The sequence below is a fragment of the Equus caballus genome, chromosome 25, assembly GCF_041296265.1.
Source record: "Equus caballus isolate H_3958 breed thoroughbred chromosome 25, TB-T2T, whole genome shotgun sequence".
Lineage (NCBI taxonomy): Eukaryota > Metazoa > Chordata > Mammalia > Perissodactyla > Equidae > Equus > Equus caballus.
This window is the reverse complement of record NC_091708.1, coordinates 43,802,980-43,825,868: the sequence shown is the minus strand read 5'-3', so window position 1 is coordinate 43,825,868 and position 22,889 is coordinate 43,802,980. Positions and strand designations below refer to the sequence as shown.

At 51.6% G+C, this 22,889-nt stretch overlaps 1 protein-coding gene across 5 annotated transcripts in view; it reads left to right on the top strand.

The window, feature by feature from the left end:
• Window positions 1-2,202: 2,202 nt before the first annotated feature.
• Window positions 2,203-22,889, top strand: part of LOC100147494 (histo-blood group ABO system transferase 2) — a 32,603-nt gene continuing 11,916 nt past the window's right edge. The window contains exons 1-7 of one of the 5 annotated variants that reach the window (XM_070252030.1): window positions 2,203-2,385; window positions 10,181-10,253; window positions 12,296-12,346; window positions 13,170-13,217; window positions 14,042-14,089; window positions 14,889-14,924; window positions 17,114-17,242. In XM_070252030.1, the coding sequence (XP_070108131.1) occupies window positions 2,373-2,385; window positions 10,181-10,253; window positions 12,296-12,346; window positions 13,170-13,217; window positions 14,042-14,089; window positions 14,889-14,924; window positions 17,114-17,242 (398 nt within the window). In that variant the 5' untranslated portion in view covers window positions 2,203-2,372. Of the gene's footprint in view, window positions 2,386-10,180; window positions 10,254-12,295; window positions 12,347-13,088; window positions 13,218-14,041; window positions 14,090-14,888; window positions 14,925-17,113; window positions 17,243-22,889 lie in introns of all 5 variants that reach the window. The other 4 variants (XM_070252029.1, XM_070252027.1, XM_070252031.1 and 1 more) reach the window with 4 other exon arrangements.

Sequence of the window (22,889 nt, the reverse complement as noted above, 5' to 3'; positions counted from 1 at the left end):
GGGCAAAGGAAATATCTTTTATTTGTTCATCATGAGCCAGTGGTTGAAGATACAACACAGTTGAGTTTTTAAAATTTATTAAGCTGAAATTCACATAATATAAAATCAATAATTTTAAAGTGTGCAATTCAGTGGCATCAAGTGCATTCACACTGTTGTGCAGCCGTCACTGTGATCTTGCTCCAGGGCATTTTCATCACCCTCAAAAAAGGTCCAGTATGGATTAAACAGCCATTCTGCCTTCCCTCCTCCCCCAGCCCCCAGCAACCACCAATCTGCTCATCTCTACGGATTTCCCTGTTCTGGATATTTTGTATAAGTAGAATTATATGATATTGGCGTTTGTGTCTGATTGCTTTCACTGAGCATAATGTTTTTGATCCGTCCATGTTGCAGTGTGTGTCGCTACTTCGTTCCTTTTTATGGCTGAATAATATTCCCTCGTGTGGATGGACCACACTTGTTTATCCGTTCGTGCATTGATGGGCATGGGGGCTGCTTCCCCCTTTGGCTGTTGTGAATAGGGCTGGTCTGAACATGCGGCTACAGTGTTTGCTTGAGGACCTATTTTGAATTCCTTGAAGTACAGACCTAGAGGGGGAATTGCTGGCTCATATGGTAATTCTGTGTTTATATTTTTGAGGAACTGCCTAACTGTTTTCCACAGCAGCTGCACCATTTTACATTCCCACCAACAAGTTATGGGGTTCCAGTTTCTCCACATCCTCACCAACACTTCTTATTTTCCGTTTTCTTGGGTATAGCCGTTCTACTGAGTGTGAAGTGGTATCTCATCGTGACTTTGATTTGTAGATCCTTGGTGACTAATGGTGTTGAGCATCTTTTCATGTTGACTATCTGTATCTCTTTTTGGAAAAGTGTCTATTCAAGTCCTTTGTCCATTTTTAAATTGGGCGTCTTTTATTGAGTTGTAAGAATTCTTTATATCTTCAGGATACAAGACCCTAATCAGATCTATGATCTGCAAATATTTTCTCCCCTTCTGAAGGTTGTCTTTTCATGCTCTTGATGCTTTTGACTTTCAATGCACAAAAGTTTAAAATTTAGGTGAAGTCCAGTTTATCTTTTTTTATTTCCTTGCTTGTGCTTTGGGGGTCATATCTAAGACGCCATCACTAAATCCAAGGTCAAGAGACCCCTGTGTTTTTCTCTAAGAGTTTCATAGTTTAAGCTCTTAGGTTTAGGTGAGTGACCCATTTTGAGTTTCTTGTATATGGTGTGAGGTAGGGGTGACAGTTGATTTTTCAGCTTCTCCTGCTGCCATACGACCCTGACAGGGGCCTCTGTGGACCCAGCTCTGTCCCCTCCCCACTTGACACAGGTAGGGCACACCCTTGGCATGATGCATGGAAGGACCCCCTCTTCCATGCCCCAGGACTGGCACCGAGCAGTGGAGGCAGGCGGGTTGGGAGCGGAGGGGTGGAGACTGGAGAGGAGAAGGGGGTCTCCAGATTGGGGATGACCATGAGCCATTGGTCGGGGCCTCGGGCTCCTCCCTGCTGGGTCTGGTTCCCTCATCCGTCTCCTCCGCCAGGTGAAGCCTGCAGAGGAAGCACGAGCTGGAGGTGAAGGGCAGAGAGGGGGATGTCCTCTGCCTCTCCCTCCCTCTGGGGTGTGCCATGTGTCATCCCTGGACATGCTTGCACCACAGATGGGCCTCCCCTGAAGACACAGGTGGCAGCCTCTCAGAAGTATCCTCTACTGAGGCCCCCGTTTAATCTCATCTTTATCCCAGCGTGTCAGAAATCTCTGGGACCAGGAACTTTCCTCTAGAGAAAAGATAAGACCTGGAAAGAGTTGGTGGCCTCTGGGCCGTTGTGTCCCTGGGCCGATGTGCCAGGTGGTGTGAGAGCAGCAGCTCCCCAGGTTGGAGAGACAATCGAGGAGAGGTGGGCAGGGGGTTGGGGGGGAGCCAGCCTCAGCTGGAGAGGTGAACACGGGCCACATCCCCCAGGGCCTGAGGCCATAACTGGGGCAGGGCTTGGTCCTGAGAGCAGGGGTAAGCCACCAGCTGGGCCCTCCATGATCTGACATGTGGCTAAAACGCTGCCCCCGGGGCCAGCTGGGATGGCTGGCCTCAGACACCTAGCTGAAAAGTCTGGTTTCTGTCCTGGGATTGAGTTAGCTGCCTGCCCTGCCAGATGCAGGCAAATCAGAAACCAGCTGAGACTCCTCCCACCCAGAAGGGAAAGGTAAGTTTGGGCCCAGGCAGAGACCGGGCATCGTTCCTCAGGTGGATCTGGCTCTGAGTCTGAGGTCTGAGCTGTGCTTAGCTTCTGCCTAGCTCACCTCCACCTCCCATCTCCAGCCTCTGCCGCCAGGCACCTGGCCTGTGCGTCCTCGGAGAAGCCATGGAGCTCAGAGGTGAGCAGGGGGGCACAACGGCTCCAGGAATGGGGCTGTGGGTATCTCTACGGCCAGCTGACCATCTGGCTGGGGCTTCCCTGCTGGTCCAGAGCCAGGGGTCCAGAGCCAGCCTTGGCGAGGACAGCTGGGCAGAGTGGGAGCAGAGAGCATCTGGGGAGCCGTGTTTGCGTGCATGTGTGGGGTGGTCTTGGGCAGGGATGGCACCCAGGGAAGTAGGACAGACAGGATGTGGCCAGGGCGGTGTTAGGGCAGACAGCAGACCTTTGGGGGAGGTGTTCTGACTGCCTGGCCCTCCTGCCCGGGGCCCCTGCGTGTGGAAGCACCTGCATCTGTCCCTCTCCTGGCCTCTGTCTTCTGTTTTCTCGACTTGTCTGGGCCCCAAGGACAGAGCCGGTGTCGGTGAGGGGATTTCATCGGTCGTGAAGCCTGCCTGTGATAGAGCAGGTCCACCGCCCCTCAGAGGAGCTTGGACACAGCCAGCGCCTGGAGGAAGTGGGGACCCAGGGCACCCACTGGGGGCAGGGAGGGAGAGAGGGAGGGAGGAGGAAGTGAGCTGAGGGGAAAGGAGTCTCTTGCAATGTCGGCTGGGTCCCTGATGTCCTCTGTCCTGCCCCAGCTGTCCCAAGGTCACACTGTGTGGCTGGGGTAGGAGGGCAGAGGGGAGGAAGGGAGAGAGGAGGGGAGGGGACGGGAGGGGGCCTGGAGCTCTGCAGGCAAGTGGAGTGCTGGGTGTCTGGACTCCACAGAACCCGACAGAAGGGGCGTTCATGTGCCCCTTTCCGAGGAGGGGCCAGCGCAGTGAGCGCCTCCAGCGCTGCTGGTCAGCTGCTCAGAGTTCCTGCCTGGGCCACCCCACACCCAGGTGCCCCTCCTCACAGGGACCCAGCTGGTAAGGATGGGACCCTTGTTTGCCTGTATCTCCTGAACGGCAGGACCAGGCCTTGCTTGTTTACCTTCTCATCTGTGACCCTTTGCAAGGGCCTGGCACACAGTATGGCCTCAATTAACTTTCCAGAATGGCCATCCGAAGTGTGTGCCCAGCTTAATGGATGTAAAAACGGGCTCCGTGGGCCTGAACCCACAGCCAGGGTCTACCCCAGCCACTGGAGTCTCGCCTTCTTGACCGGAAGAGGAAGGCAGGAGCTCCCTGGGGTCTCTGGGCTTCCAGACATCCAGGAAGCTACGTGCCCCTGCTCAGCCCACTCCCCTGAGAGCAGGGGGAAGTGGCCCTGGGGAGAAGCTGGGCGGGTCCGGTGAGGCAACAACAGATGCCAGATTCCTCTCTCCTTTCTGTCCTGACTCCTGGGACAGAGACTGGCCATAGGGGGCCCTGCCAGAGCCTGTGAGGAGGCGGTAGGGAGGAAAGGGGCTTCTGTGGTCCTTCAGGGAGTCAGGGCTCATCCCGGGCAGGACCCAGGCCTCCGTCTGCCAGCCGGCACGGGGGAGCCACTGGGTGCCCAGAGGAGGGCACAGGTCTCCCTGGAAGAGAGAACCAGAGGGCGTGGCCGCTCCTTTTTGTGACGTGAAGTCATCAAAATTCTCTTCTGTTGATAGCAGACAGCCAGACTGGCCTGGCTTGGGCTCCCTGGAGTGGGGCTCCCAGAGGAAAGTCTGTCGCTAGACAGGCTGGGAGGGATGCGCTGTGTGGTTGCTGTTCACTTTTGCACTGGTTGCCTAAATCCCTGTGTCTTAGAGTCTGCTCTTCGTGACCAAAGCAGAGAGCCCCTTCCGTGGGTGGTGGCTGGTGGAAAGGTCTACCAGCTCCCAGAGCCAGCCAAATCCCACAGCCCACCAGGCGTGAGAAACAGTGAGCAGAGTTCTGTGCTCCTGTGAGGGCACAGCATCCTGAGTGTGCCTCCTGGACTCGGGGTTTTCTAGTCCCCTGAAATGTGGTGACCATGGCCCCGAGGACAGTCAGGATTGGATGGGGTCCACCAGGGCATGTGTTGGTTCTGATGCCAAGCACCCCAAAGGAGACAAGACCGGAAGCCACAGCCTTAGCCATCCGGCCCCCCAAGCGCACCCTCTGAGAGTCCAGGCAGTGACAACCCTGGTCCAAACGTCAGGGACCTGGTAGGGTGACCGATGCATCGCAGGTTGCTTAGGCTTGTCCTGGTTTTAGCACTTTAGTCCCATGCAGACCAGGCAGGGGTCACCCTGGACCTGGGTTTGGTCTTAACCTTGCGGTGAACTCTCCATGACCTGGGGCAGAACTGTTCCTTCCGTGGAGCTGTGATAACCCGCGGTGCAAGGACTCCACCTGTGCTGTCCTTTACAAAGCCCCTTGTGCCCTCCCCCTCCCCTGGCAGCAAGCAGAGGTTTTCAGGGAAAAAATTCAGGGAGCCATAGGGAATGCCTGAGCCCCTTTGGCTCTTTGACACAAAAAGAAAAACTTGTTGTTTTAAATTGCTGCATTGATTGGTGGCTGATAAGATGTTCTCTGTTCTTTTGACCTCATTTGTCAGCAGCAGCCCAGGGGCACAGCTGGGTGTGTTTTTCCCTGTGCAGAGCAGCCTTTAGGAGCTGCCATGAAAGTGCAGCCCTAGAAACCTCCTTCCTGACCCAGCCCGGAACAACCCCTGCACCCTCTCATCTCACCGTCCAATATCGCTTTGGTGCCACTTTCTGCCCTGCCTCCAGACCACTCCCCGAGGCCTGGCCTGGCCTTCTAGCCCCCTCTCTCTGGGGATGGCCTCTGCTCCACCTACACCCCCTGGGTCCTCCAGCTCCGGGTGGTTCCTGCTGCTGCTGTTGTCCACGGTCCCTTCCCAGACCCTGCCCTCCTGCCTCTCTTGCCTTTCTCTGTGTCTGGCCTGCTGCCCCCTGGTGCAGACTAGCTCTGCGCTCCCTCCCTTCCTGGGCTGGATTTGCAGTCTAGGGTGTGCTTGCCCTACACATTTTGCATGCTGAGCTCCTTCCACATCGACAACCCAAACAGCCTGCTCTGTTTCAAAAGTGGATGAGAAGTGGGGAGGTCAAAAAGTCAGCAGGAAAGTTCCAGAACTCAGACCCCCCCCACCACCTGCCCTGATCTACAAAACATGGGCCAAGAGGATTCAATACACAGCTGTCCACTGAGCTCCTACAGTGTGCCAGGCACTGTCCAGAGAGGGGGCAAGAGAAATGTGAGAACAAACGACCTGAGCCCCCGGGCAGGGTGGATACCGGGCAGGGTGGCAGAAACTTACAAGCAGACAAAGAGTGGGGCATAGTCAACGGACACACGATAGCCCAGCTCTCAGCACCCCACCCGGCAGGTCAGGGGAACGCTGCCTTCCAACACCGGCTGCCCTGCATGGTGGAGGTGTGGACCAGGAGGGCACCCAGCGGTCAAGAAGCCGCCTTGTTGGACAGGACCCGCCTTCAGCCTGTGTTCCCATACGCTAGCTCAGGCCACTGAGCACCACCAGGAGCAGGACGTGAGCCTCCAGGCCTATCCCATTTGTATGCCCATCCTTTTTTTTTTTAAATTATTATTCTGGTAAAATATACATAACAAAAAAATTACCATTTTCGAGTGCACAGTCCAGCGGCATTAAGCATATTCTCATTGTGGTGCAGCTACCCCCACCATCGGTCTCCAGGACTTTCTCATCTTCCCAAACTGAAGCTCTGTCCCCACTGAACACTCACCCCGTCCCCTCTCCAGCCCCTGGCACCACCATCCCCCTTCCTGTCTCTGTGGGTTGACGATTCCTGGGACCTCAGATAAGTAGAATGCTACAGGATGTGTCCTTCTGTGACTGGCATATGTCACTCGGCCTAATGTCCTTAAGTTCATCCGTGTTGTAGCACGTGTCAGATGTTCCTTCTTTTTTAAGGCTGAGTAACATTCCAGTGAATGTACATGCTGCATTTTCTTTATCCATTCATCCATCACTGGACACTTGGGTTGCTTCCAGTTTTTGGCTCTTGCGAATGATACTGCTGTGAACACAGGTGTATACATATCTGAGTCTCTCTTTCTTTTTAAATGATTGGCACCTGCACTAACATCTGCTGCCAATCTTCTTTCCCCCCCTCCTTCTTCTTCTCCTTAAAGCCCCCCACTGTATAGTTCTGTATTCTAGTTGTGAGTGCCTCTGGTTGTGCTATGAGGGACGCCGCCTCAGCATGGCCTGATGAGCGGGGCCATGTCCGCGCCCAGGATCTGAACCGGCGAAACCCTGGGCCACAGAAGCGGAACGCGTGAGCCTAAGCACTCGGCCACGGGCCAGCCCTGGAGCCTCTGCTTTTACCTCTTTGGGGTGTACAGCCAGATGCAGACTTGCCGCGTCGGATGGTAACTCTCTGTTCAGTTTTGTGAGGGACTGCCGCACTTGTTTCCGCAGCAGCCGCTCCAGGGACACGGTGCAGGCGGAGCTGACGTGGTGGCTGCAGAACTGGATTTGGGGTGGGAGGGAAAGGAAGTGTCCCAGATGCCTCTGAGCTTCCGACGCCCAGTGGCGCCCTATCTTGAGACGGGAAGAGAGCCCCACTTGAGGGGTGGTGACGGGGACCTGGAGTCCCGTTTGGCCGTGATAAGGTTGATGGGCCTTCCGTGGGGATGGCCCGTGAGTGGTTGGGTTTCCAAGTCCAGAGGTCCACAGAGAGGTGGAGGCTGGAGACAGGACGGGGCCAGCAGCACAGGTACGGCAGCTGATGCTCCATGCCAGGCAGGACCTCCCGGGAGGTGAGTGTGGCACAGCAGAGTCTGAGACCATGCCTGGTGCCTGCGACATGTGTGTTAGGAGGAGGGAGAGCACAGGCAGGTGTGGCCACGAAAAGAGACCAAAGAGCAGAGCGCAGCCGCTGCTGCCAGGTGAGGTGGGACGAGGACGGTGAACACGAGATCAGGGCTGCCAAGAGCCCAGAGCCTTTGCTAGGAGAAGTTCCTGTGGGGCAGTGAGTTGAAAGGCTGGCCAGGGAGGGTGAAGAAAGAACGGGCGAAGGGGTGGAGGGCATGGCTATAGGCGAGTTTTTCAAGGTTTTCTCTAAAGGGAAGATGAGAACGGGAGGGAGCCGAAAGGGAAGTGTCACAAGAAAAATATGAATGAGGGACAGACATAGCACTGCTGCATTCCTCGGTGGGCATCCTGCTCTGATCACGGCCGCTCCTCCCTGCTCACCTCGCCCAGCACACGCCTTACCTGCGCAGGCCTCGGCCGGTGCTCCTCGCTCACCTAACAGGTGAAAACTGGAGTCTCAGGACGATCTTTATCGGCATTGCTCTTACTAGAGTGAGGTTGAATGCCTTTCAGCATGAATAGTCTCCTATCCCTGGCCCTTTTAAAAAATTCAACTGTTGCTCTTATTTATATCATAGGAGCCATTATTAAGGAATTTAGGGCTTTCTGTGATATGAATTGCAAACCTATAGTTTTTCCCATTTGTTTCTTTTCATTTTGTTTGCATTTTTTTTAACCATACATAAAATTTTCCATCTTCATTGGGTCATATGTATTTGTCTTCATTTTGGGCTTAAAAAATTCCTTAAAAACGAGATCTTTTGTCAAATTTAGGCTTTCCCCATTCAAGATTTAAAAATCTCTTTCTATGTTTTATCCTGGTTGCTTTCTATTTTTGTTTAATTTTCTTATTTTGAATAGGTAGTACACTTACATGGTTCAAAAACAAAAATGATGCTTGGGGTTACACACTGGGATGCGTCACTTCTGCCTGGTCCTTGCCGACCTCTCCCAGCTCCTGGCTCCCGCAATAACCGTGTTTGCTCATTGCTTGTGCAGACTTTTAGGCTTATTCTGTAAATAGAAGCAAATATAGTTATACCTCCTCTCACCTCCTTTCTCATGCAAAAGGTTTGTACTGTTCCGGACTTCGCCTGAAATGTAACCCGTATGTCCTGAGAGCGGCCCCATTCTTTTCTTCACAGCGGCATAGCACCCCCATGCTGCACGCACCACCCTTGAGTGAATCAGCCCCCTGTGGGTGAATACCGGGGTTGTTTCCAGTCTTTTCTCTTACAAACAAAGCCTTTGTGAACGACCTTGTCCCTCTGTCATTCCACGAGTGGGCAGGTGACTCTGCAGTGTAGACAGACCCCAGAAGTGGGTTTGTCAGGTCAGATGCTAAGTGAGTCTGACTCTGGCAGATACTGCCAGATCTCCCTTCGTATGTGGCTCCATCCTTTTCCTCTCCCTACAGCAGTGTTTCTCAGCCTCCTACCCCCTGATTATGGCACTGTAAGGAGAAAAATTAGACTGAATTTAAATTGTCCTAAAGACAAATCACTAAATACTAAGGAATAAGATTTTGTTGGGTAAGGTTAAGCTTTGGAAGGCCACAGACTGTTAATATCTAAGATTTTTTCCACATGGCCCATTTTCACCTTGTTAGGGACGATATCCCTCCCCTCCTCCCTACTCCTGCCTCTGCCCTCAGAATGCAGGTCTGAGCCGGCCTCTGGAGTCTGCGCTGGGGAGCTTGTAGTCCCGCGCTTGGGACTATCGCCATCTGATGGTGGAAAATGGTACCCACAGTGGCTCGTTTTTTTTTTTAAGTCTGTTTTTTTTTTTTCTGAGGAGCATTGGCCCTGAGCTAAGATCTGTTGCCAATCTTCCTCATTTTTTCCCTTTTTTCCCCAAAGCCCCAGTGCATAGTTGTATATCCTACTTGTAAGTCACTCTAGTTCTTCTGTGTGGGACGCCGCCTCAGCATGGCATGATGAGCAGTGCCATGTCCGCGCCCAGGATTGGAACTGGTGAAATCCTGGGCCGCAGAAACAGAGCACACGAACTCAACCACTTGGCCACGGGGCTCGCCCCTATCACTGTAGATTAATTTGTGTTTTCTAGAATTATATAAATGGGATCGTACATTAAGTACTTGCTTTTATCTGGATTTGTCCCACCCAGCATAATTCGTTTTCAACTGTGGCTATAAGTTTAATCGACCTGATTCTCTCAGACACACCAGACTCGGGACAGAGCAGACTCTCAAATATGACAAAAACAGATCCAATTGACACAAAGCTACTCTTATTTTTGGATACATCCCTGGGTTTTCCATTTTCCTACCCAGTCGAGGGAAATAGTTATCTATCTTAGGCCAAGTGAAATTCTTCGGGAGGAGTTTCTGGGTGGCACCAGGTGTGCATGGTTTTCTCAGTCCGGCACTTGGGACCCCAACACATTTGTGATCAGCAAGAGTCTGACGGCATCGGACTCAGGCCTCATCAGACCTGGCGGTGGGGTCACGGGGGGTGGGGGGCCCTTCATCAGTGGTGGGGCTTGCTAAACCCACAGCCTTCAGGAAGATTTAACCAATGCATACAATTTCCTCCAAACGCACGCTTTTCCTGGAAGTGTCGAGTCCCTGCAGTGATCTCCCAGGCCTTCGCGTTGCTGTTGTGTGTGACTCTGCTGTGAGCTCCTACAGCCTTAGGGCTGCGGGTGTAGACATGGGCTTAGAATCCCCTCGGTGAGGCTGGATTGGCACACGTCTGTCTTTCACAGTCCTTAGCTGTCTCATCATCCACACTTTCCTAGTCAGTTTGTTGCCACCAGCCACCGCACCCCAACCTTAGGAGTGGACAGAGTGGACCTGGCCCCCGGGGGCTTGTCAACAAGTAGGGGCACCAGGGCAGGCGCCCAGGGACTGCAAAGCGAGGCTCAGTGGCATTATGCCTCCAGCAGAGGTATAACCCACTTTCCCTGCCAGCACGAAAGAGGAAAAGGGCTTTCGGCTGGAGCCGACACGAGGCCATCCGTGGCCAGGGCCCAATTTTGGCCTCTACGAGGTGAGCCAGAGATCAGGTACCCCAGCCCTGAGTAACCAGGCTTCCTCTCTGCAGACTTCTGGGGAAAGAGCAGCAAGTCCTGGCTGTTCCTGATCCTGCTCTTCATTGCAAGTTTTGGCTTCTACAGGTAAGGGGGATGGGAACGGCAGGGGTCCTGACGGCTGGTTGGGATTTATGACTTGTTTGACTTTACTTGATGAGCCTGGTTGGGTTTTTGGCTCACAATGACGATCCCAGAGAAGGAGTGACCAGGACTGTCCTCCTCATTTTGCAGAATTCCTAGCCTCCAGTCCTGTCCCTTGACGGGGGTGGGGCTGAGACAAGGTTCCCAGCCAGCATTTGCTCTGCTCCCCGATGATTTATGGGCATTTCTAGGCGCTGGGTTCGCCCCCGGGTGTGTGGATAAACATGACTGTGGTTTGGAGGGCTTCATAAGGCAGTTTATAGCCTTTTGGAAACACCAATTACATCAACACATGGAGCCCACATCAAACTTCAGCGACATGTATGGAAGACGATGACGCCTTTCGACCGCATCGCATTCCCCTAGGTTATGTTTTAAAACAAACTTGGTAGTTGTAAAATTGCACTCCTTACAAAGATAGCACCCAGTGGACACCTTTTCAGTATGCCAGCTCTGGTTCCACAGAAGGTGAACTTGTCCCCAGCCTCCACTTTGCAATGGTGCTGAGTGTTTTCAGGTAGAGCTCAGACCAAAGAAGGCAGGTTCACGTGGTCGTCAGCTTTCAGAGCTGTGCGCCTTTTCACTGCCCATTTGACCCCCAGCTCCCTCTTCATTGCATGCAGGTGAGTGTAGCGTGAGTGTCATGCATCCCCAGGCTCTAGCGCTTGGTGGGTAGTCGTGTCACCAAGAGAGACAGTGTATAGAGGAGGGTCAAGTCGGGGAGGGGGAGTACAGAAAAGCTTGTTTCAGACAATTGAGCTCCAGGAGCCTGCAGACGTCCAGGTGCAGATGGCACCCAGGAGCGCTCTGGCTGGAAATAAAGAACGTGAGGTACCCACACTGGGGGCTACTGCTGTCTGAGAGCAGATGAACGCAAGAGGAGGTGGGCCAGGTCAGGCTGGGGATGTGTTGGGGATGTAGCCTCTGCATTCTTTCCAGGGGTCCTGATGGAGAGCGCCCCTTCTCGGCTTGCATCGTCTGCTCAGCTGGCTTCGTTCATTCACTCCCTCACTTGCTCACGTGTTCACTGTTTGCACACCTGTTGGGCCTCAGCCTGGGGTCCTGGGATGCCCAGGTGATTCAGAAACTGTCCCTACCCCCAAGGTAACAGTTTGGAGGAGAGAGGTGAGGTGGTGACACTCTTAGTCACTCTAACCCAAATCCCACCCAAGAAGCCTACAGCACAGGGAGGGGTCACTTCACAGGGAGACGGAGCCCCTTCGTGAAGGAGGGGGTGCATGTCCTGGGACCAGCAGTGCTTGGATGGGGGCCCTCAGGGCAGGGCAGGGGAGGGCAGGCCAGCGAGCCAAGCTGAGAGGGGGATTCCAGCCCCTGCTGTGTCCCAATGCGGGGCCGGGGTCTCTGGGAGCCCTCTCCTCAGCCAAGCACTGGGGTCGCCACAATGGCTGCGATTCCCTCTTCTCTCTAACGCTTCACCAGAGAGCCGCCGGGTTCCAGGGGCCTCAAGGCCCTGACGGCTGTTTGAATTCTAGTATTCCGTATGGCAGGGTTGTTATAAAACAGAAAGGAGGCATGGCGTGCACCAGAGTGTATACAGGTCGCCTGGGGAAATTGTTGAAAGTAGAGATTTCCACCCACACACGCCTCCCAGCTGCTCGGGGCTGGATTCAGGGAGTCTGGAATTGCATCTGGAAACAAACCCTGGGCTAGTCGTCATGCAGCATCCCGGTCTACAGAGGAAGGCCACGGGCACGTACAAGCTCTTGTCATGTAACGAGACTGTGTTAAAATAGTTGAGATATCAGGTCGTGGAGGGGGCTGGGTAGCAGGGGTCTGCCTGGGCACCCCGTTCTCTCCTTCTACCAGAGTAAGATGTCCCGCTGGCTCTGCTTGGGCCTCACCTCTGTTTTCTCAGGAGCCAGCAACCAAAAAGTCTGTTGAAGTCTCAGCCTCAAAACCACAGCCGTGCGTTCTCCCCAGCCCAGTGAGGACTCAGCCTCATGGTGTTCTTTTTGTCCCCCCAGCAATGTTTTCAACTGGATTCCCAGATGGAGGCAGAGAGAAGTGTCTCAAAGGTAATGGAGGACTCTTTGGAATCAAGGTGGTTCCTTCTGGAAAGATCTAGAACAGAAATAGAAACACAAGTATGTATTGAATTGTTATAACCAAAGAGACGCTCGGTTCCCAGTGTGGTTCCTGGGGTCCATTCTCTACCGTGTTTTCTCAAACCCTAAAAAAGGACAAAGGGGGCTGGCCCCGTGGCCGAGTGGTTAAGTTCACGTGCTCCGCTTTGGCGGCCCAGGGTTTTGCTGGTTTGGATCCTGGGTGCGGACATGGCACCGCTCATCAGGCCACGCTGAGGTGGCGTCCCACACAGCAGAGCCAGAGGGACCTACAACTAGGAGATACAACTATGTGCTGGGGGCTTTGGGGGTGGGGAGGAAGAAGGGAAAAAAAGAGCAAAGACAAAATCCTAATTTCTGTTGGAGATGACACGTTTACAACAGTAAAGGTACTAGCCAGAGGGCTGCATCCCAAAGCCGGGGTTTGGGGAGAAATAGCGCCCAGGGTTGATTCCAGGTAAAGTCGTTCGCTTCAGCCGCCTTGATGGGGCCGGCCATGATGGGGCCCTCTGCTTCCATTAGGACAGAACAGGTGGAGGCTCATTTTTCCTCTCAGAGCTCATTTCTTCTGGGGCCATCACTCTGGCTGAGCAGCGAACAGCAGGGAGGGAGCTCCTAGTCAGTAATGCCAGGGACCAGCAGGGCAGGGCGCTTAGAGCCGCACCCTCCCTGCGGAGCTCCTCCCTCTGTCCAGCGCTCAAGGGGGCAGCAAATGCTTGTTGGACAGACGGACAGTGGGTGAATGCGCTGAGCTGACACGACTTTCTCCCAGCAGCTGTGAGGCCCACCACCTGCAGGGCCAGCGGGAGAGCCCGCCACTGAGGTAAGGACTTGCATTTTCTTCTTTTCACCCACACAAGTTGGCATTTCTGAGCCTGGCCTGGTGGTGGGAGCTTTTGCTTGGTCTTCAGGCTGGGGATGGCCCCACCAGGCTTTGTCCAGGGGCCTGCCCTCCTCCCCTCCGTCAGGGAAGCTCGCCTGTGCCTGGTTGGGGCAGTGAGCAGCTGCGGGATGCAAGGCTAGCACCGCTCGTCAGGCCATGCTGAGGTGGCGTCCCGCATCGCAGAACTAGAAGGACTTGCAACTAGAATATACACTGTCTACTGGGGGTCTTTGGAGAGGAGGAGAGGGAGGGGAAGGAGGCAGGGGAGGAGGAGGAGGAGGAGAAGAAGAAAAACGATTGGCAACAGATGTTAACTCAGGTGCCAACCTTAAAAAGAAAAAGAAAAGGTGCTACCTTTTCATGAAGTGACTCAGATATGGGCAGGATAACTGTGGCATGTGCTGCTGGAGACAAAGGGGTCCCGGCAGGGGCTGGGCTCCCGGGGGTGAGAGGCCCAGGGAGGCATTGCCAGAGTTTCCCTTGGGATTCCAGGGCCAACCTGGGTGGCCAGGGCTCCTGCTTTCTGGTCTTGGCTCCTCCCCCACCCCAGAGAGGGGCTCTCCCCAGGCCAGTTTGTCACCCTCTGGTGTGGCATGCCCCTTGGGCAGAGCTGTGCACCACAAGCTCCCAGACACGGTCAGTGTGTGCACGGTGTCTTTGCCCTGCTTCCCACCCCTGGCCCCTGGGGAAGCCTGGCCGGTCCAGCACAGCAGGCTCCTCCCAGGACCCCGCCCAGCTCTGAGCCCTCTGCTTTCCTCCCTCAGCGAAGGGGACTGCTACCCAGACACCTGCCGAGTGCCAAGAGTGCCCAGGTATGGAGACCACATCTTCGGGCTGCTTCTGTGCTTATTGCCAAGCAAGTCAACACCGGTTCCCCCTCCATTCCCTGCCTCACCCCCTCTTCCAGGGTCCGAGGGAAGAGGCGAGGGGGTGGAGAGAGGAGGGCAATGAGGAGGCATTAGAGGGTGGAAGCCACCGGTGGGTTCCCGTTGACCTGAGGCCTCGTGGCTGCCCCCGCTCACATGTCTTACCTGAGGCCGACTCAGCCCCACTTCCCAGCCCTCAGCTCAGTTGAAATCTGGACTGAGGCCGGGGAGGGCGTGGAGCACACAGGAGGCTGCACGGTGGGAGGAGGGTAGGCGGCGAGGTGGATCCGGCCCAACTTAGGGGGTGGACGGGGCGGGTGTGTGCCAGCCCTTGTGCTTCCCACCCCCTGAATAAAAGCAGGACATGGGGACCTTAGTCATCATGGGTTAGACCACCGGAAAGACTTACAAGGCACAAGGAGTGAAGAAAGAGCCGTGCATGGGTCTGTAACCTCAGCAGTTATCACAAAACAGTTAGGGAAGACCCCCGTTTCCTTTCTGCGTATTTCAGCCCAACAGTTTATCCCTGGGAAAGCACATGGCATCCTTGGGGCTGGGTGGGTGTGCTGGCTGGGGGTTGGTCTGGTGAGTGAACAAAGGGCTTCCTGAAGGAAGGAGGGAGGGCTCCTGGCCGAGCTGGCACCCGGGGCAGGGGGACGGCAGCTTGTAGCCGAGGCGCGTGGACTAACCCGTCCCTGGTTCTCTGCACGGGAGCCTCATTTCTCACTGTGCTCGTCTTCCGCAGGATGCTCTACCCCAAGGCCCATGTCCTCCAGCCCACGTAAGTAGGGGACTTCCTGCCGTGGCCAGTGGGTCCCTGTCACCGAGGACCTCGTGCTTTCCTTTCTCTCGCTCCTGCTGGCTCCAGTCTTCCTTTCCCTTTTTCCTCTTCTCCCTTTCATGGCTGTAGGAGGCCGGTTGGTTTTGAATGGGTTTGGCACAAGTTGAGGGGGCAAGGGAGGGGCCTCCAGTTCTTGGGGTCGGGAGCCGTGTGGGTGTGCACACCAGGCCCTGACCCTCTTCTCATGTCTTCACGGGGAAGGAGGACGGGGATCCGGGCCGAGTCATCCCTGAGGTCTTTCCACAGGTGTCAATGTCAGAGAGACAACGGTTCCAAGCCAGTCTCCACATGCAAATGCCTGTCCCCAAATCCAGGCCTCCTTAGCCCGAGCCCACCCTCCAGCTGCCACTGCCTGAACGAGGGGCACCAGACCCGAGAGTTTCGGCACAGCAAGGTGGCCCAGAGACCACTTTGACCAGCCCTGGCTTGACCAGCAGGGAAACTGAGGCTGAGAGAAGTGAAGGAGATTGCCTGAGGCCCTGCCACCAGTGAGGGGCAGGTCGGGATGCGAGCCCAGGCCCGTGGACTCGACAGCCCCACGGCTTCTGTCATGTCATGTCACCTCCCTGCCAGGAGAGCTGGAAATGCCATTTCTGAGCCCAACACCCACATCTGCTTGAGTTTCTAGAGCCACCAGCCACGTGGGGTGATGAACGCTTGACACGTGGCCGATCTGGAATGAGATGTGCTGTCAGTGTGAAATACACACTGGATTTCAAGCACTTAGTACGCAAAATGAAATATATCTCGAAAAAAGTAAGATACCTCATTTTTAATTGAGATTGCATATTGAACTGATAATATTTTGGATATAGTGAGTTAAACAAAATATACCAAATTAACCGTCATTTCACCTGGTTCCTTCTGCTTTTCTGTGGCCACTAGAAAATTTTAGATTACATATGTTTCTGTTGGACAGCACTGATGTGGCGGGACAAGTTGGCACGAGTCTTTTGGTGGATCCTGGTGGCATGATGCCACGAGGACCCATGAATGCATGAGCACCGTGAAATCAGAATGGCAGGAGTGAGAGGACCCTGTGCGGGCTAGAGGGAGAGTCAGGGGGGTGTAGAGGGACAGAGACACAGCCCAGAGAAGATCGAGGGGCTGCAGGGGGCAGGGCCCTGAGATGGGAGGGGGCTTCAAACCCAGCTTTGTCTCATTTCCTCTGCTCACAGCAAACATGTGGGTTTCCCCACCGAGCAGTGCTGACGCCGCCCGCAGTTAGCACAGACCCTGGGGCGAGGGCCTCCGTCCCACAGACAGCCCCCACTTCAGACGCCAGTCACAAGGCCAGGTTGTCCCCTGTGCTTCTGACCGACTGGCTGTAAACTAGGGCTTCCCGCTGACCCCTCCTTGGGTTCAAGAATTTGTTAGAACAGTCCATGGAACTCAAGAAAACAGTTGACTTACCAGACGCTCAGTTTATGATGAAGGACACAGCTCGGGAACAGTCAGAGGAAGAGCTAAATAGGGCCAGGTGTGAGCAGGGGCCAGAGCCACCACGCCCTCTCCAGGTGCGCCACCACCAGCACCTGCACGTGTTCAACCCGGAAGCTCCCGAACCCCATCGCTCTCCCCTCCTGGAGGACGGGCGTGGGGCTCAAGCTCCAGGCTTCCAGTCACAGCTTGGTCTTTCTGCTCACCAGCCCCCTCCTGAGCTACCTGGAGCCACCCAGAGTCTCCTCCTTGGAACAAAAGATGCTCCCATCACCCAGGAAATCCCAAGGGCTTGAGGAGCACTGTGTCAGGAACCGGGGGCAGAGACCAGATACATATTTCTTCTGATGGCCAAGTCTCCTCATGCTGGGAGAGGGCTTAGTTCTCGCCCTCCCTGAGACTCTGCTCCTCCCTGGAAACGGGCTTGGGAGGCCTCATAGAAGGACTGCCCCATGGGATCCAGCACACACCTGGTGCTCTGGAGATGCGCCAAATTAGGGCAGTGAAGGAATTGGGGTTCGGGTCTCGGGTGCTGAGCTTATGGTGCAAAGAGCACTGGATTGGGAGTCTGGAGTCCTGTGTTCTCCGAGCTCTGCTGCTCACAGACTGTGCAACTTTGGACGAGTCCTTCCCTCGGTGGCCCGCATCCCCGCGCCCTGCTCTCACCCACTGTGCTTCCTCTCCTCCAGGAGGGTGGACGTGCTCCTCATGACTCCCTGGTTTGCTCCCATCATCTGGGACGGGACCTATGACTCTGCCATCCTGGACGCGCAATTCAGAAACACCACCATCGGGCTGACCGTGTTTGCCATTAAAAAGTAAGTAAGGTCCGGGCAGCTGGGCTGGGCAAGGGTGCTTGCCCAGGAAAACCAGGGAGCCGACCTGTGGTGTAGGGGGTGCTCCTCACCCGGGGTCTCTCATTTCCAGGATGAAGTGTTTGGCTCATGGGGTCGGGGGGGATGCAGAGGCCTGAGTGACTTTGTGTGTAGGAGAACTTGGTGGGATCTGAGGGGGCCGCTAGGCAGAACCCTGCTCAAAATAGCAGCCCCACCGCTCAGAGTCATCTGCTCCAGAGGTCGCCGTATCAACCTCTTGGAGATGTGCTGCTGACATGGACCACTCACGCGTGCCAGCCGCTCTGCTAGGAGCTTAACCCCAGCAGGGCCCAGGCGTGCGTGCCCTGGTACCCCAATCTGTTACCCAGGGAGGCCAGCTGAGGCTTAGCTTCTTAGTTAGCCGAAGAAGGTATACTATGTAGCAAAGCAGGCTCTGAGTTTCCAAGTTGCATTTCCGGCTTTGGGGTCTTGCTTGTTTGTTTCGAAAACTGGTTCGTATTTTACCATCAGTTTCCCACTGTGTGTCTTGGACACCTTTGCCCTTGGCGCGTGCGGGCCTTCCTCATTCTTTTGAAGGGCTGCCCGCTGTTTTACTCCATAGATGCTTCATTCCGCGCTGGAGCTAAGCATTCTTTCAAAGTTGCCTCAGGTGGCGCCATGACAATAATGTTTGATCAGGGAACTTCTCAAACGAGCAGCAAAGTTGTGAGAATTTTACAGTGAATGCGTGCCTGCCCACCACTGAGAGTCCACCATTAACATTGTTATTTCTTTTTTTTCTCATTTTCTCCCCAGTTTTATTGAGATATAATTGACATGAAACATTGTATAAGTTTAAAGGGTATTACATAATGGTTTGACATATGTATATATTATGAAATGATTAGCCCACCACGTTTAGTTAATATCTATCATGTCCCATAGTTACAGATTTTTTTTCTTGTGATGAGAACTTTTAAGATCTACTCTTAGCAACTTTCAAATATACAATACAGTACTGTTAACTAGAGTCGCTGTCAATGAGCAAAGATAAAATTTGGAAAGAGAGGCTTTATCAAAGGTTTGCAAACCAGGCTCATAAGTTGATTGGTGAGCCCCTCTCCGGTCTTGGTGTGGCTGGGCTTATAAAGGCAAAACCCACCGGGTTTCCAAGGCTGCTGAGTCCAGTTTCTGATTGGTTGAACTTTTCTCCAGTTATAGTGTATCTTGGGCCCAGGGCTTTCCAAATGCCATAACCGCAGGGAAAATTTCACTGTTCTCTGGCAGTCTGGCACAGTCAAGGGTGAAATGTAATTTTCTATTCCTGGCCATAGTTCAGCCTTGAGCTGGTCATGGTGACCATCATGTCGCCTCTGGCCTTGTTCTTATCTCTTTCTTTGATCATCACCATGCTGCACATTTCATCCCCAGGGCTTATTTGTCTTGTCACTGGAAGTTTGTACCTTTTGTCCACCTTCACCCACTTCCCCCTCCCACCCTCCACCTTGGGTAACCCCCGTTCTACTCTGTTCCCCTGAATCTGACGTTTTTAGAGTCCACATGTAAGTGAGATCAGACAGTATTTGTCTTTCTGTCTGACCTATTTCACCTTGCATAATGTCCTCCCGGTCATCCATGTTGCTGCAAATGGCAGAGTTTCCTTCTTTTTTGTGGCTGAATAATATCATGCACTATATAAATATATGTCACATTTTCTTTATTCACTCATCTGGCAGTGGACATTTAGGTTGTTTCCATGTCTTGGCTATTGTGAGTAATGCTGCAGTGAACATGGGAGTGCGGCTGTCTCTTCAAGAGAGTGATTTCCTGTCCTTTGGATATATGCCCAGAAGTGGGATTGCTGTATCGTATGGTAATACTGTTGTCAATATTTTGAGGAGCCTCCATACTGTTTTCCGTAGTGGCTGCACCAGTTTACATTCCCACTAACGGTGCCTAGGAGTTCCTTTTCTCCACGTCCTCGCCAGGACTTTCCATCTCTTAACTTTTGGGTAATAGCCATTCTAACAGGTGTGAGGACACATCTCCTTGTGGTCTCGATTTGCTTTTCTCTGATGATTAGTGATGCTGAGCACCTTTTCATGTTCCAGTTGGCGGTTTGAATATCCTCTTTGGAAAAATGCCTATTCAGGTCCTTTCCCCGTTTTGAAACTGAATTATTTGGGCTTTTTCACTGCTGAGTTGCATAAGTTCCTTATATATTTTAGATATTAACCTCTTATCAGGCAAGCAGTTTGCAAATATTTTCTCCCATTCTGCCTTTTCATTTTGTTGATGGTTTCTTTTGTGTGTGTGTGTGTGTGTGTGAGGAAAATTGACCCTGAGCTGATGCCTGTGCCAATTTTCCTCCATTTTTTGTATGTGGGTGCCACCACAGCATGGCTTGATGAGTGGTGTGTAGGTCTGCACCCAGGATCCGACCCGTGAACCCTGGGCTGCTGAAGCAGAACACGCAAACTTAACCACTATGCCAGCGGGCTAGCCATGTTGATGGTTTCTTTTGCTGTGTAGAAGCTTTTAGTTTGACATAGTCACACTGATTGATTTTTGCTTTTGTTGCCTGTGCTTGTGGTGTCATTGCCAAGACCCAAGTCAAGAGGTTTTTTCCCTGTGTTTTCTACTAGGAGTTTTATGGTTTCAGGTCTCACATTTGAGTCTTTAATCCATTTTGAGTTAATTTTTGTGAATGGTGTAGTATAGGGGTCTAGTTTCATTCTTTTACATGTGAATATCCAGTTTTCCCAGAACGCTTTATTGAAGAGACTGTCTTTCCTCCATCGAGTCTTCTTGGCTCCCTTATCAAATATTAGTTGATTGTATATGCGTGGGTTTACTTCTGGGCTCTCAATTCCATTGGTCTACATGTCTGTTTTTATGCCAGTACCATACTCTTCTGATTACTGTAGCTTTGTAGTATAGTTTGAAATCAGGAAGTGTGATGCCTCCAGCTTTGTTCTTCTTTCTCAGGATTGCTTTTGCTATTTGGGGTCTTTTGTGTCCAAACAAATTTTAGGGTTGTTTTTTCCTATTTCTGTAAAAAATGCCATTGGAATTTTGATAGGGATTGCATTGAATCCATAGATGGTTTCGGGTAGTATGGACATTTTAACAATATTAATTCTTCCAATCCATGAACACAAGATATCTTTCCATTTATTTGCATCTTTTTCTTTTCCTTCCCAAAGCCCCAGGGCATGGTTGTATATCCTACTTGTAAGTCCCTCTGGTTCTTCTACGAGAGCTGCTGCCACAGCATGGCAACTGACAGATGGTGGCGTGGTTCGCAACTGGGAAATGAACCCTGGCTGCTGAAGCCATGAGAGTGCCGAACTTTAACCACTATGCCATCAGGGCTGGCTCTATTTGTGTCTTCTTTAATTGCTCTTATCAATGTCTTACAGTTTTCAGTGTACAGATTTTCCACCTCCTTGGTTAGATTTACTCCTATGTATTTTATTGTCTTTGATGCTATTGTAAATGGGATTGTCTTCTTAACTTCTTTCTCAGGTAATTCATCATTTTTGTTGTTAGTGCTGTCAAGTCAATTCCTACTCCTAGCAACCCTCTGGACAGCAGAGTGGAACCCTGCCCAGGCTTTTTGCACTATCCTCTAAGCTTCTGGGCTATATCAGATAATGCTCTGCTGTTATTTATAGGATTTTCGCCAGTTTTTGGAAGTAGGTGGCCAGGTCTTTCTTCCTAGTCTGTCTTAGTCTGGAAGCTCCACTGAAACCTGTCCACCATGGGTGGCCCTGCTGGTATTTGAAATACCAGTGGCATAGCTTTCAGCATCACAGCAACAAGCAGCTGCCACAGTATGACAGCCAACAGACAGGTGGTGTGGGTCTCTGACCAGGAAACGGCCCCGGGCTGTGGAGGTGAGAGCATCGAATCTTAACCACTAGCCCACCAGGGCTGGCTGATTCATTGTTAGTGTGCAGAAACACTGCTGATTTTTGTATGTTGATTTTGTATCCTGCAACTTAACTGAATTTGCTGATTAGCTCTGACTGTTTTATGGTGCAGTCTTTAGCATTTTTTCTCTATAAAATCACCTCATCTGCAAACAAAGACAATTTTTTTTATTTCTTCCTTTCCGATTTGGATGCCTTTTCTTTCTTTTGCTTTGTTCTTTTTGCCTGATTGCTCTGGCTAGGACCCATCCAGTACCATGTTAAATAGTTCATTCTTTTTTCTCAGGACTCCTCTGGCTATTCAGGGTCTTTTGTTGTTCCAATAGAAATTTTAGGATTCTTTGTTCTATTTCTGTGAAAGATGTCATTGGAACTTTGATAGGGATTGCAATGAATCTGTAGATTGCTTTAGGAACTATGGACATTTTAGCTATGTTAATTCTTCCAAGCCAAGAGCACGAAATATCTTTCCATTTCTTTGTGTCTTCTTCAATTTCTTTCAACAATATTTTATAGTTTTCAGTGTACAGGTCTTTCACTTCTTTGGTTGAATTTATTCCTAAGCATTTTATTCTTTTTGTTGCAATTGTAAATGGGATTTTATTCTTAATTTCTCTTTCTGCTGCTTCATTCTTGGTATATAGAAACCCAACTGATTTTTGTATGTTGATTTTGTATCCTGCAACTTTACTGTATTCATTTACTATTTCTAAAATATTTTGGTGGATTCTTTAGGGTTTTCTCTATATAAAGTCATGTCATCTGCAAATAGTGACAGTTTCACTTCTTCCTTTCCAATTTGGATCCCTTTTATTTCTTTTTCTTGCCTGATTGCTCTGGCTAGGACTTCCAATACTATGTTAAATAAGAGTGGTGAAAGTGAGCATCCTTGTCTGGTTTCTGTTCTCAGAGGGGTAGATTTCAGTTTTTCTCTATTGAGTATGATGTTGGCCGTGAGTTTGTCATATGTGGTCTTTATCATGTTGAGGGACTTTCCTTCTATACCCATTTTATTCAGAGTTTTTATCATAAATGGATGTCGTATCTTGAAAATGGTGTCTCTGCCTCTATTGAGATGATCATGTGATTTTTAGTCTTCATTCTGTTAATGTGGGATTTCACATTGATTGATTTGTGGATCTTAAACCCTCCCTGAATCCCTGGAATAAATCCCACTTGATCATGGTGTATGATCTTTTTAATGTATTGTTATATTCGATTTGCTAGTATTTTTTTTTTGAGGATTTTTGCATTGATGTTCATCAGTGATATTGGCCTGTAATTTTATTTTTTTGTGTTTTCCTTGTCTGGTTTTGGTGTGAGGGTGATGTTGGCCTCATGGAATGAGTTAGGAAACTTCCCCTCCTCTTCAATTTTTTGGAAGATTTTGAGAAGGGTGGGTGTTAAGTCTTCCTCAAATGTTGTGTAGAATTCACCAGGGAAACTAGCTGGTCCTGGACTTTTTTTGGGCGGAGGTTTTTGATTACTGTTTCAATCTCTTTACTGGTGATTGGTCTATTCAAATTCTCCATTTCTTCTTGATTCGGTTTTGGAAGCTTGTATGATTCTAAGAATTTACCCATTTCTTCCAGATTGTCCAATTTGTTGACCCAGAGCTTTTCATAGTATTCTCTTATAATCTTTTGTATTTCTGAAGTGTCTATTGTAATTTCTCCTCTTTCATTTCTGATTTTATTTATTTGAGCCTTCTCTCT